Source organism: Molossus molossus, unplaced genomic scaffold (genome assembly GCF_014108415.1).
Source record: "Molossus molossus isolate mMolMol1 unplaced genomic scaffold, mMolMol1.p scaffold_m16_p_13, whole genome shotgun sequence".
NCBI classification, from domain to species: Eukaryota; Metazoa; Chordata; class Mammalia; order Chiroptera; family Molossidae; genus Molossus; species Molossus molossus.
The window spans coordinates 26,635,558-26,649,713 of NW_023425348.1; the positions used below are offsets into that span (position 1 = coordinate 26,635,558).

A 14,156-nucleotide genomic window follows, 5' to 3' on the forward strand; every position below is an offset into this window, starting at 1 on the left:
GGATGTCACTCTGGCTCATCCTTGAGGGAGTATGACAAATTCATGTAATTTAGACTCTAAAAATGGAGTGGAAATGACATTGCTCTCTTCCTGCTCCAGATACACCTGAGGAGACTCATAGACTCAGGGATAGATTGTTATGAAGGTCAGCATGGTCCACACAGGACCCTAGATGTTCACCCTGGAACGCCAGAACAATGGGCTAGTCCAGAGCCCTTACCAGCTGGATGGGAAGTGCTCGTGTTCGGCTTCCCATGGGAATAATGGCTTCCTTCCCGTGGCTAGAAGACTATGTTATCCAAAATAACCCCACGTCTCCAGGTGCCTCATAAAGAACAGGGCCTCTGGCTTTCCCAGACAACTCCTGTAAATGGCTGGCATGACATCTTAAATATTCGTTTACAACGCCCTGGCAATGGGCAAGAAGACACCTGATTGCTGGTATTGCTCCTAAATCAGTCAGGAGCAAAGCAGACCTACAGTCCTTGGTTCTTCCTAGCTTGATGTCTGTGTTGGTGGCCAGAGATGTTTCATGCCCGGGGCACATAAAAAAAGCTTTTACAGTAATTTTACTATAAATTGTTTCTGTGTATTTTGGAATACACAATCAAATATTTCGTTCTTTCTATCTGAATACTTGATCTAAAGAAACAAAAAGAGGAAAGTGGAACAATTTGGGAAAAAATATGAGAAACTGAAATACCATGCTGAGAGCCTTTCCCCTAAGAAATAATAATAATGCTGACTATGAATATCACACAAGCCCTCATCTCTTACCAAATTATTAATATACAATTAAAACAAGCATTGATTTGAGTACTTTGCATTTGTTTTATAAACTAAGTTATTTTCTTTGTACACTTCTAAGGATTCTAGGAAGAATAAGGCATGGTCAGCAGAGATTTGTAATAATAATACATATATTTTTCTTCACATATTGAGCATCAGTGGAAATATTCTGGTTTTGTAAGTGTCACTCTGTGCTCAGAACTGCCCAGGCTCTATGACCATGAGCCTCCAAGCAGAGCCCCTCCCGTCTCGGTGAGTCTCCGAGGGTCTCTCTCTGTGAGACAGGCTGTGCTTCTTTCCACTGGAGCTTCCGGGACCAGTGGGGACTAAGCACCCTTGTCCTTCAGATACTCTTCCACTTTATCCTGGTCCATTGCATCCACAGTAACACTGAAACTCTTCATCTAACGAAACTTGGCAGTTCTGACAATGGAAGTATTTTCTTATTATCAGAATGGCTTAAACACTGCCTGGTTTGGTAAACTTGATGGATTTCTGGAAATTAGGAAGTGTTTCTTCTATGTCTTTTAAAAAGAATTCCTCCAGCCCTGGCCAGTATGGTTCAGTGGTTAGAGGGTCTGACCATGCACCTAAGGGTCTCAGGTTTGATTTCCAGACAAAGGCACATATCTGGATTGCAAGTTCGATCCTCGCCCTGGTCCTGGCACATGCGGGAGGCAACCAATTGATGTGTCCCTCCCACATCGATGTTTCTCCCTCTCTCTCTCTCTCTCTCTCTCTCTCTCTCTGTCCCATCCCTCTCCCTTCCACTCTCTCTAAAAAATAATCCTAGGGTGAGGATTAACATCATCAAAAATAAAATCCCCGCCCTGGCCGGTTTGGCTCAGCGGTTAGAGCATCAGCCTGTGGTCCAGAGAGACCCGGGTTCGGTTCCCGCTAAGGGCGCGTACCTCGGTTGCAGTTTGTCCCCGGTCCTGGTTGGCTGTGCAGGTGGCAGCCACTCGATGTGTCCCTTTCACATCGATGTTTCTCTCTCTCTCTCTCTCTCTCTCTCTCTCTCTCTCTCTCTCCCTCCCTCCCTCCCTCCCACACTATCTGAACAACAAAAATAAATTAAAAAAACAAAACAAAACAAAAAAACAGCTTTAAAAAAAAATAATAATAATAAAATAAAATAAAATCCCTGCAAGCCACTCCCCTCTTGGGAACATGCCCTTGCCTCCCCCCCCCCCCTTCTTCCCCTCAGGCTGGCAGCTCCTAAACTCTAAGGGTCCCCAGGAGACCTGCAGCCAGGGAGCAATGGGTATCTGCAGCTCATCCCACCTAACCCTCTGAACCTGGCCCCAAGGCCCCTTTTTCTCTGACTTCCCAGTGAGCCAAAGCAACCCCTTCTAGGTTCATTTCTTTTTTAAAAAACTGTTTTTTCTTTATTGATTTTAAAGAGGGAGGAAGGGAGAGAGAGAGAGAGAGAGAGAGAGAGAGAAAAAAAAACATCGATGAGAGCCCTGTACAGTTTGGCTTAGCAGTTGAGCATCAGCCTGCGGACCGGAGAGTTCCAGGTTCGGTTCCTGCTAGGGGCACGTACCACAAAAAAAAGATCAGTGAGAGAGGACATCGACTGGCCACCTTCTGCATGCCCTCCACTGGGGATGGGCATGTGCCCTGACCAGGAATCAAACTGGTGACCTCTTAGTGCATGGGTTGATGCTCAACCACTGAGCCACACCAGCCAGACTAAAAGTCTTTTCATCCTGACAGTTGTCTAGTAATGGATGTCAAATACCAGTAGCTGAATGGATAACTGTTACAACAACCACAGTCCACTTTGCTACTACTCTAAGAAGCATTTCCTGGGTAGCAGAAATAAAAAATAAATGGGAGAAGACAAAGGTTACACAAATATCTCACAGGAAGCTCGGAATAACTAAGGCATCTGAATCTTTATGGTCTATAGATTACTCAAATAATTTACACATGGAGACACTTTATTGTTCAGAAAGTACTTTCCATATGCTTCACAGACATATCATTTGAACTTCAAAAAATGTTTCAGGGAAACTACAGATTAGACAGGGTAAAAAGGTTGCCCAAATTTAGACAATGGGAGTCGGGGGGGATAGTAAGCAGGCATATCCAATCCTTGAATTATGGACTTGTCACCTCTGAGCTCATGGTCTTTTCCATTAATTATACCACAAAGCTTCCCTGAAGCCAACACTCACAATATGCAAAACTGTTAGCATTAGAAAAAGAAGTGAAAAGAAATTTGTACAGAATTCTCCATAATCAATTGTCCAATAGATTTTGCTTATGGACTTAAGAGTTGCTCAAATTATGAAACCTAAAATATTACACAATGACTTCTCCCTTGTGTGATAAACCTAAATGAAAAATTATGAATCACTAGAAGCACTATTTAAGAAATATGTATTGAAAATTAAGACTAATCAAGAGATAGAAAGGAAAACAAATAATATCAATTGGATAGCAAGTACGAGAAAAATATGGTTATTTTATTTATTTATTTATTTTTAAATACAGTTATTTTAAAATTTCATCCTTTATTATAAAAGTTTAAGTATACATAATTCCATTTAAGACAAAAAATCTAAATGTGTAGACATATGTGTTTATCATTTGGTACACCTACATATATTTTATAAATTATTATGTTTACAGAATTATATTTCTATGTAGAAACTGAGCATCATTTGATGCTAACTCCATTGGGTAAAAGTTTATAGAAGAGGATTTGCAAACTCTCAATTGATCAACCCACATATGATTATAAAGATAAAAAGATACCATTACAATGGATAAATCTGATTGATAATAGTTTACTAAACTGATCAAATTTAACATCACCAACAATGGGACAAAATGAATCTAAAAGTGAGAGAATAGGAGACACAACAAAACCAAACTAAGGGTCATTCTGAAAAACAACCAGCCTATACTTCTCAAAAACTCTTTTACTTACACAGCTGAAAGTCTAATTTTGTAAGTAAGCTTTTATTGAACCAAAATGCTAGCTTAGTTAGCTGGTTCTCAACCCCTGACAAACTAACAGCTCAAACTTGCTGCTACACCCTCTCTCTCCTCCTGCTGTAATTTGAGAACATCTCAGAATTATCCACTGCAGGTGATATCAAAACAAGCAGTGTCTGTGGCATCTAGGCCAAGACAGAGGCCCGTCCATGTTCAGGAGTGGGCTGAGAGTCCCTGAGAGGTACCACAGCATCGTATAGCATTTGTCCTGATGGGGAGGTCCACTTCAGTGGCAACTAAGAGTCCTGATTGTCATAGCAGGGGAATCACCTGGCAGCTTCAGAAATGAGTCATTTCTAGGAGATAATTCATCTTTGCTGGGGTCAGGCCCAGCCTAGCCCAGATTGTGGCTGGGTTAGGAGGTCCTGTGGTTCCCATGGTCGAGGGTTAGATACAGCCATATTTGACTAAATCTTCCTCAGTGATAGGCTCAAAGACTGAAGCGCATCCTTTGGTGGTGAACATGTCCCAAGACTCCAGAGATGCAGCTACCTCCAGCTTTAGTTCCATGGGATCAGATGGTCCAAGAGTTTTCAAAACTGAATCTGGGGCCGGGAGCATGGAGGCGTAAGAGTGATCCATTCTTACAACATCAGCCAGGGTCACAGGGACCATGCGGTATCCAGCAGTGCCTGTGGGAGCCCCGATGAGACTGGGAGGAGTGAGGGGGATAATGTCCGGGAAATAGTCTGGAATACAGTCCAGAGAGAGCAGGCACGGGCCAGGGTGCATCGGTTCATCGGGATCCAGTGGGGGCCCCAAGGGTTGAAGATCAGGGGCACAACGGCACCCGGAAGCACTCGCAGGACACAGGGACACAGGGCTCAGAGGTGCAGGGTTGTCCAAGGAGGGCTTATCCACAGGCACAGGCTGGGCCTCAGGATCCAGAGCTGTGCGCTCAGTGCCCACTGAGCGGCGCCTCTTAGCTCGGGCCTGAACACTGGACTCTTGAGGCCCTTGTTCCCGAGGACGAGGACGGCGACCACGACCACGACCACGACCACCTCTGCCTCTTGGCTGGAGATTCCGGGCAGCTGGACCTGTGGTTGGCGGCGAGGATGAGCTGGGCTTGGAGGAGCAACAGGCCTGCGCAGCTCCGGACTGGGCGGCAGAGGCAGGAACCTGGTCTCCTGAGGGGCGCAGGGACGCCTGGCGAGGAGGGGCGCGGCGGCGGGGCCCACTGGCAGCGCCCACCGACCTGGGGGTGCGCAGGGCCCGACGGGGCTGGAGGTGCCTCAGGCCCAGCGCGCACCTCCCTGCAGCCAGGCCCTCCCTCCAGGCGCTCAGCTCCTGGCTGCCGGGCGCCCTGGGCTCCACGTGGTCCACCACGGTCCGGTCCTCCCCGCGTTTCCACAGCTCGTAGCGCTCGGGCTGCAGGATGCGCACGAAGGCGTCCATGGAGAAGCTCACCCTGGCCTCCCCGCAGCTGCACTGAGAGGCCACTTTGCCATAGTCGATCCATCGCGGGGTGGCAAAATTGATGGCCTCCGCACAGTTGAAGCCATGGTTGAAGCCAGCGTGGTAGCCATAGGGAAACGTCACCACGAACTCTCCAGCCTCCTGAGTGATCCGACCGAAGGGGATCCCATTGTCCTTGAGGACAGTGGGCGAGATGAGGGCCACCTTGTGCCGCAGGAAGGCCTCACAGCCCCGAGAACTGCCCGGGAAAAGCTCCTTGGCCAGACGTTCCAAGCGCTGGCCGTGTTCTGGGGGCACCGCGTACCAAGATTTGGGCTCCCCAAAGTGCAGGTAGTTGATGCTGTAAAGGTCCATTTCTTCCGTGTGCCAAGCGAAGGTGGTCTTCCACATGCCGAAGTACAGGTAGGGTGTGTTGACGCCTTCGATGACAACTCCACACTCCTGCTCCAGCAGGTCCAGAATGGTTCCCAGGTGGCCGAGGTTCCATTGTGTAGTGTTTGCATCAAATAAGGAGCCACTGATGTCAGCGCCGTAGATGGGTGAATCGTAGAGGCGTGTTTTCCAGTACTTCCGCTCCAGGTCCTCAAAATCCGAGTGTGGTGGGGTACAGTATTTCCAACTGTTTGCCAAGTGGCGATACTCCCCCACTGTCATGGCCCTCTTCTTTTTGTGGTACTGAGTGAACACACCTGCTCGCCCAGAGACCACCTGCTGGAGGGGAGTGGCTATTAAGATGTCATTGATATCATCATAGGTCTGTCTGGCTTTCCATTCCTTGGGTGGGATTATCTTAGCCACGCCAGCTCGGTGGGCACCTTGGGATTCCATGTAACCAATGTATGTGTTGAAATCCTTCAGTTCTTCCATGGTTGGGTGGAAGGTCATGATTGTCCCACTTGGGTTCTGGGTACGACTGTGTTTAGACTCCATGGCTACAATATAAGCAGTGGACTCCCAGGTTCTTAGGTATGTTTTAGGTACCTGAGAATGATGGGAGTAATGTCTTCTCTATTCTTTATTTTTTAAAACGTTTTGGTGTGTCTAGGAGACAGTAACTCAGAACCGAGCGTTTAAACAAATAAGCCTCTTCCAGGCTTGTGGACTCATCAGCGGGACTCCACTCTGGTTGGCTTTTTGAGTCTGAAGGAGGTGGAGTAGGCTCCAGCGGAGCAGAGACCTTGGGCCCTCGGGGCTCAGGCTGCAGCTCTGCGAGCTTCCTCAGTGGGGCGTGGGTAGCTCTGAGGCTTCTCCTGGTTGACAGGCTGAGTGCCTGGACGGCTCTTCACCCCACTGTCGTGGGAAGTCTCTGCAAGGAAGCTGAAAAGCTAAACTGGAAAAAACAAAAAACAAAAAAGCAGAAAATTTGAAAATAATTACCCAAAAAAACCACCTAATAGAAATGTTGACCCAAACCAAAGCCTGATTCTTAGAAAAGACTATTAGAAGTGAAAAGACATAAGCATGAGGAGAAAAGACAAGAGTACAAATAACCATACTCCTAATGATAAAGTAGGCGACACAGCCAAAAGTCCAGCAGGAAAAAAATTTTTATATATATTTTTATTTATTTTATTTGTTTATTTTTACAGAGAGACAGAAACGTGGGTGTGCGAGAGAAACACTAGTCCACTGCATCCTGCACCCAGGATTGAGCCCATAACTCGGGCTTGTGCCCTGACTAGGGATCGAACAGGGGCCTCTCACTCCATGGGACGACATCAATCCACTGAGCCACACCAGCCAGGAAGCAGGGAAATTTTTTAAATTATGGATTAATCTTATGAACACCTTGGTGCTAATAGTTTTGAAAACTAAAATGGATCACTTTTACAAAAGTGCAAATACCCCAAAATGGTTGAAGAACAAAGTAAAATACTGATATATATCTATAAACTAAATAAAAATATAACAGTGGTTTAAATATGAGAAGCTCGTGGGCTCAGCTATGGCTGCAGCAATGTCCAGTGGAAATCCACATCAGTGACTCAGAGGATCAGACACGATTTGGGGGTTAAGGGGCTCAGCTAGGTTCTCAGCGTCATCCATAAAAATTACATCCTTCTGGAAGTGCATTGTGACTCTTTCCTCATCAGACTTTTCAGTTTACTTCATGAGGCTAAATGCAAAACCTGGAAGCCAAACCAAAAAGGGCAACACTAGAGAAGTACTCTGTAGGGCCAACTTTATCTAGGGGCAATGATACAAAAAAAAAAAATTTATTTTATTCCTCTTTTGAGGATATTTTGGATATTTTTCTACTTATCAGATAGAGTGGGAGGGAGGTTGAGAGAGAGACAGAGAGAAACACTGATGTGATAGAGCCACATCGACTGGTCTCTCCCCCACAACCCGACCTGGACCGGGGACAAACCGCAACTAAGGTACGTGTCCTTGACTGGAATCGAACCCGGAACTAATTGTCCCTGGGCTGACCCTCTAACTGCTGAGCCAAACTGGCCAGGGCAAGATGGAAAAACTTTAAATAAAATTTTATCACGCCGTTTTATTTTTTCTTGTTAATCCACACCGAAGAATAGTTGCCCATTTATTTTTATAGATTTTTTTTATTGGTTTTTTAGAGAGAGAGAGGATGGGAGAGAGAGATAGAAACATCGAAGTGAGAGGGGAACATCAATAGGCTGCTTCCTACACACCCCCGACTAGGGAAAAAAATTGCAATCCCGGCATGTGTTACCCATAGTCAAACCAGACCTCTCAGTCCATGGGAGGATGCTCAATCCACTGAGTTACACTGGGCAAGCTCAGTGAAGTGGAAGGGAGGAAAGGAGAGAGAGAAAGAATGAGAAACTTTGAAGTGAGAAATACGTGTTGACTGGTTGCCTCCCACATGACCCCAGCAGGGCCAGGGATTTAACCTGCAACTCAAGTACGTGCCCTTAGGCAGGAATTGAACCCTCCACCCTTCAGTCCACCCGCCTAGGCTCCATCTGCTGAGTCATACTGGCCAGGGCTAAATTTTATTACATATTTACTGCAGCAGGGCTTTAAAAGAAAAACACATCATGATTAATTATTGCAAAGATTGTTTTAAAAATCAGGCAGTGTTACCAAGTACCTTAACGGATAAAATGGAAAAATGATCATCTGTTGCAAGCTGAAAAATATTTGAAATAACTCAACATTGATTTCATTATTTTAATACATACTATAAAAATAAAAAAGGAAAGAATTTCCACAATAGAAAAAGAGTGGTTATGTAAGCAATAAGCAGGCAAAAAGTACAGAAAGGAAATGTTCACACTCCTTACAGGCATTATTTTTATTGGGTAAACAGTTGAAACAATCTAATTAATTAATTAAAATATAATAATAAGTTTGCACTAATAGACAAATGCTTAGAAATAAAGGCTCCTAAACACCAATTAACGATCATTTATAAGGAGAAAGAGCAGAAAGTTTTTAGTTCTTTTAGAAATACAAAGCCCTAATGAAGAAATAAAAAAATGAAGTACATATAATATTTGTACTTTGCATAAATAAACCCACAAAAAAGTTGCTTTCTGATAGAAAATGTTATTGTTTTCAACTGTTATATGCTTTAAAGGGAAAACAAAAAAGTCTGTCTCCTGCTACTCTCAAATCTTGCTTCCAAACGCTGATACATTAAGACTGAGAGAATGATTTCCTTAAGGATTCAGCCTCTAAGTGAAACATGTTGGACTCAAGTCACATAAGGCTACATATGTCCCACCCCAGCTCGAATTCAGTCAGCACTCTCCCAACTCTAATACCACCATATCCCATAAAAATTTTTTTCTAATTTTACCACACATACATTCTTTTTTTTTTTTTTTTTTTGGTTCAGATAGAGTGGGAGGGAGAGAGAGAGAAAGAGAAGTATTCACATGAAAGGGACACATCGAGTGGTTGCCACCCGTCCGACCCAAATAGGCCCGGGGACAAACTGCAACCGAGGTACATGCCCTTAGCGGGAACCAAACCCAGGTCTCTCGGGACCGCAGGCCGACACTCCAACCACTGAGCCAAACTGGCCAGGGCACATTCTTTTTTTTTTTAATGTGTTTTTTTTTTTAATCCTCATTCGAGGACATTTTTTCTCTTTTTTTTTTTGTTCAGATACAGTAGGAAGAAGAGAGAGAGAGAAACATCGACGTGAAAGGGACACATTGAGTGGCTGCCAACCGCACGACCCAACCAGGGCCGGGGACAAACTGCAACTGAGGTATATGCCCTTAGCGGGAAGCGACCCGTGTCTCTCCAGACCGCAGGCCGACACTCTAACTGCTGAACCAAACTGGCCAGGGCTAAAATATGTTTTTATTGATTTTTAAAGTGCAGAAAGGAGAGGGAGAGATAGAAACACTGATCTGCTGCCTCCTACGGGCCCCCTACTGGGGATCCAGTGGGAAACCTGGGCATGTGCACCCGCCTGGAATCAAAAGGGTGACCTCCTGGTACATGGGACAATGCTCAATCCACTGAGCCACACCTGGCTGGGCCTATCTCATGTACTTTCCAAGTTCCTTCCAAAAAATTCACTCTTTTCCCACATCTAGAAATCCTCTTTTTTCCACTCAGTATATTAAGAAAAAAATGAACTCCACAAGTCTGGAAAACACTATTTAAAAATAAAAACTTGTTTTAACTCAAAGAAATGATATCCCAATACATATTTCTCAATCACAAAAAACATACAATTATAGTCCGTTCTTTCAACTTGTAATAGGGGGAAATCTCCTGTCCCGCCTGTGTGACTCAGTGGGCTGAGCGGAGTCCCCTGGACTGAAAGGTCCCTGTTCCATTCCCAGTCTGCGCACATGCCCAGGTTGAGGGCCGGGTCCCCAGGAGGGGGCGTGCAGGAGACAGCCGATAGATGTTCCTCTATCACAACGATGTTTCTATTTCTCTCTCACTAAAAATCAATCAATAAAAACATATATTCAAAAAAAGAAAATAACTCTTTTGGCCACAAGCACAAATAGCAGAAATAAAGTGACCTACCGTCCACCAGCATAATCCGAATTCCAGGTAAAGGTACTGCTGTACCCAGAGGGATCATGTCCTCTTGACAGCTGGCCTTCAAGTGCAGCTCCACATCCTGATGGGCCCGGCTTTATACCTGGGCAACAACTTAATCTAATCAGGATCTACCTTTGATCTTTATTTAGGGAATCCTTATTAAGGTGATAATTCTTGGGTCTTAGAGGGACATAAACTCCCTTTCTGGCTTTCGTACAAGGCTGGACATGAGTCATTTGCTCAGATTTTATATTTTGTTAAAGTAGAAAATTAAAGATGAAGGTGGAGAAGAAAGAGAGAGATGTCAATTGAATTTCTAATCGGGTATCTTCTGGTTTAAAAAAAGAAAAAAGAAAATCAACAATAAAAAACTAAACCAACCATATTTATTTGAAAATTAATATCCACATAATATCAAAAATAATATCTAAAAATCTATTAAATTTTATGTTCAACTCAAATAGTTAATAAAAAATATGCAAAAGAAAGATATGATGGAATGAAGAAACGAAAAAAAGGTATAAGAATAGAGTTTTTTAATAAAAACATTAATCTGTCCCTGACTAGTTTGACTTGGCAGTTAGAACATCAGCCTGCAGAACAAAGGGTCTTGTTTTTCATTCTTCATTGCAAGTTTGACCTTGAGCCCTGCTTGGGGTCATACAGGAGGCAGTCAATCCATTCACACATCAGTGTTTCTCTCTGTCTCTCTCTCCCTTCCTCCCTTCCTCCCTTCCTCCCTTCCTCCCTCTCATGCATTCTAAAAATCAATGGCAAAATATCTTCCAATGAGGATTAACCAGCAAACAAACAAACAAACTGAAAGGGTTAGTAACATTTCATAGGTTAAAGGTAAAAGCTTGAAAAAGGTGGAAACTGCCCTGGCCGGTTTGGCTCAGCGGTTGGAGCGTCGACCTGCGGTCCTGAGAGACCCGGGTTCGGTTCCCGCTAAGGGCACGTACCTCGGTTGCAGTTTGTCCCCGGCCCTGGTCGGTCGTGCGGGTGGCAGCCACTCGATGTGTCCCTTTCACATCGATGTTTCTCTCTCTCTCTGTTCCTCTCTCTCCCTCCCATTCTACCTGAACAAAAAAATGGGAAAATGTCCTTGGGTGAGGATAAAAAAAAAAACGAAAAAGGTGGAAACTGTGAAAAATGCAATGCTTGCCTGACTTTTGGTCAGTCTTCTGTTAGATACGGGTTTGACCTTGGCTCAGTCTTTTGTTGAGTAAGGATTATCGGATTATCTGCAAGACAATGAATCACCCACCAGATACAAGATGTGATACCAGTCCAGTCCAACTGCGAAGTGGACAATGGGCCAGGCAGAGTACGTCAACAAGAGCTGCCGCAAGCTAAGAGCAGAGTATGTAACCTACACCACAACTGTTATTCTAGGCTGACTCCATTTTTAAGTTCAGCCCACCTGTACCCAGGCACATGAAATAAAATCATCTGGCTCTACACTGACCTTGTGTTGTGGATGTGGTATCTCCCTGGCTCAAACTTTACAGTGACAAAAACAAAAAACAAAAAAACACGTAAATCTGATACTTTAAAAAAATTTTAAATTGCCCTGGCTGATTTGGCTCAGCGGTTGGAGCCTATGGACCAGAGAGTCCCAGGTTCAGTTTCCGCTAGGGGCACATCAAAGGGGCACAGGAACCAAGTGCAGAGCTCCCAATGGCCAGAGCCCAAACAATTCCAACAAAAAAAGTAGTATTGAATTATAACTGAAAATATAAAATGAATATCTATAGTAAATCAAAACTTGGGGAAAGGAAACAAATAATTCTCTCTTGCAGAAGATTCCAAATAACTTCTATAGTACTCCACCCTGTCTCCTGAATGTGGGCTAGGAATATTGACTATCTTCGGGGCTACAGAGTGGCAAGTGGCAGGTCGGAGTAGTAATTTACAGGGGAGAATGCTGATGAATACAATTATGCCTTTGATATGATGTGATGAAAAGGGCATTTTAGCCCTTGTCCTTTTGGCTCAGCTGTTAAAACGTCAGCCCATGGACCAGAGAGTCCCAGGTTTGGTCCCCACTAAGGGCACATACCTCGGTTGCAGTTTGTCCCCGGCCCCAGTTGGGGTAGTGTGGGTGGCACCTAGTCGATGTGTCTCTCTCATATCAATGTTTCTCTCTCTTCCTCCCGCTCTATCTGAAGATAAATGCAAAATTGTCCTCGAGTGAGGATTTAAAAAAGGAGGGGGGAGCATTTTATCTCTGCAATCTTTCTTGGAAAAAACACATAAACCCAGGTCAATTATAAAAAAAACAACAGATAAAATGGCCGCAGTAGCTTAGTTGTTTGGGTGTCGTCCCATAGTGCACTGAGGAGTTGCTGGTTCAATTCCCCATCAGGGCACATGCCCGGGTTTTGGGCTCAATCCCTGGTGGGGGAGTGCAGAAGGCAGCCAATCGATATTTCCCACACGATGTTTCTCTCTCTCTCATTCTCCCTCCCTCTCTCTTTAAAAACCAACTTAAAAATTCTTTAAAAAGGAAACAAAAATATCAGACAAATGTCAATAGATGGGCATCCTACAATATACCTGAGCCACGCTCTCCCAAATTGTAAAGTTTCTACAGAAACATATTGTCAAAAAACAAGTCTGAGAATCTGTTACAGCCTAGAGAAACTAAAGAGGACAGAAAAATGAAATGTAATTTGGTATTTTGGATGTGATCTTGGAACAAAAAAAAGCACTTTGGGTCAAAACTGAGGAAATCTGAATAAGCAATGGCCTTTATTGAATAAAGATTGGTATTGGGTCATGAACTGTAACACATGTACCATAGTGAGGTAAGATGTTAATAACAGGGGGAACTGTGAATGGGGCAGTTTAGGGGGTTAATTATGTGGGAACTCTCCCAACTCTCTGATCAATTTTTTTGGAAATCTAAAACTGTTCCAAAAAATACAGTATTACTAAGGGTAATAAAATAAACAATAGAAGATATCAAATAACAATATGACAATGAAAAATTTAGAAATATAGTCAATTTTAAAAACAGCCTACAAAGCAATACAGCACAATAGAAAACAAACAATTTTATAAACCAGTACATGACCATTTTTGTAAAGCAGAAGGCAGGTTTCTTTCACATTTTAAAATTAGGAAATATAATGTGCTTATAGAAACTCACAAAGCATATATGTACAGCTTTATTTATGTATATAATAACTATTAACATCTCTTAATATCTGCAGAGTGAACAACAGTGAAACCACCAACCAGGTCAAGAAATACAACACTGCCAGTCACTCTGGAGCCTGAGTGGTGCCCCTCCTCCGGGAGTACAGCCTCCTCTGCCTCTCGCACTAACCTATCCTAACCACAAGCATATTGATTTTTTTTTTTTAGCTAGCGGGGGGGGGGGGGGGGGGGGCGAGAGAAACATCTCGCATCAATTGGTTGCCTCCCTCTCAACCCTGACAGGGGCCAGGATCAAACAAGCAACCCAGGTACATGCCCTTGACCAGGAATCGAACCCTCGACCTTTGGGTCCATGGGCCCACGTTCTAACCGCTGAGCCCAATCAGCTCGAGCAACAATAAAATACTTAATTTTTTTGTGTGTGCATTTTTTCTTCATTGATGTCGCTGCACATAGCTGGACTTTGTTCTGTTTCAGGGCTGTATTCAATTGTATAAAAGTTTCTACTGCTGCTGGGCCTTGGGGTTGTCTCCTCTTCTGACCTATTACTCTGTTGCTCTGAACACCCTCCCACACGTCTGTTGGAGCACCCCTCACTCCGGCCTAAAGATCAATCTCCTGGCCATAGGTTGTGTGAATTCAAATTTTATCTTGCCACACTGTTTTTCAACAGTTTTTACCAATTACACACTCACTAGCTTCACATGAGGGCACTTCACATGAGGGCACTCTTCACTTTTACAAACCTTAATTGTAGCCAATCAGGTGAGAGC

The 14,156-nt window shown here is 44.0% G+C and overlaps 1 protein-coding gene and 1 pseudogene across 1 annotated transcript; one reads left to right on the forward strand and one right to left on the reverse strand.

The window, feature by feature from the left end:
• Positions 1 to 405: 405 nt before the first annotated feature.
• LOC118629182 lies at positions 406 to 549 on the forward strand (annotated as a pseudogene).
• Positions 550 to 4,185: 3,636 nt separating this feature from the next.
• On the reverse strand, positions 4,186 to 6,150 carry LOC118627844 (lysine-specific demethylase 4D-like). The gene has a single exon (XM_036258296.1). It carries the CDS (start codon positions 6,145 to 6,147, stop codon positions 4,186 to 4,188), a length of 1,962 nt encoding a protein of 653 aa, XP_036114189.1. The 5' UTR covers positions 6,148 to 6,150.
• Between the last annotated feature and the right edge of the window lie 8,006 nt (positions 6,151 to 14,156).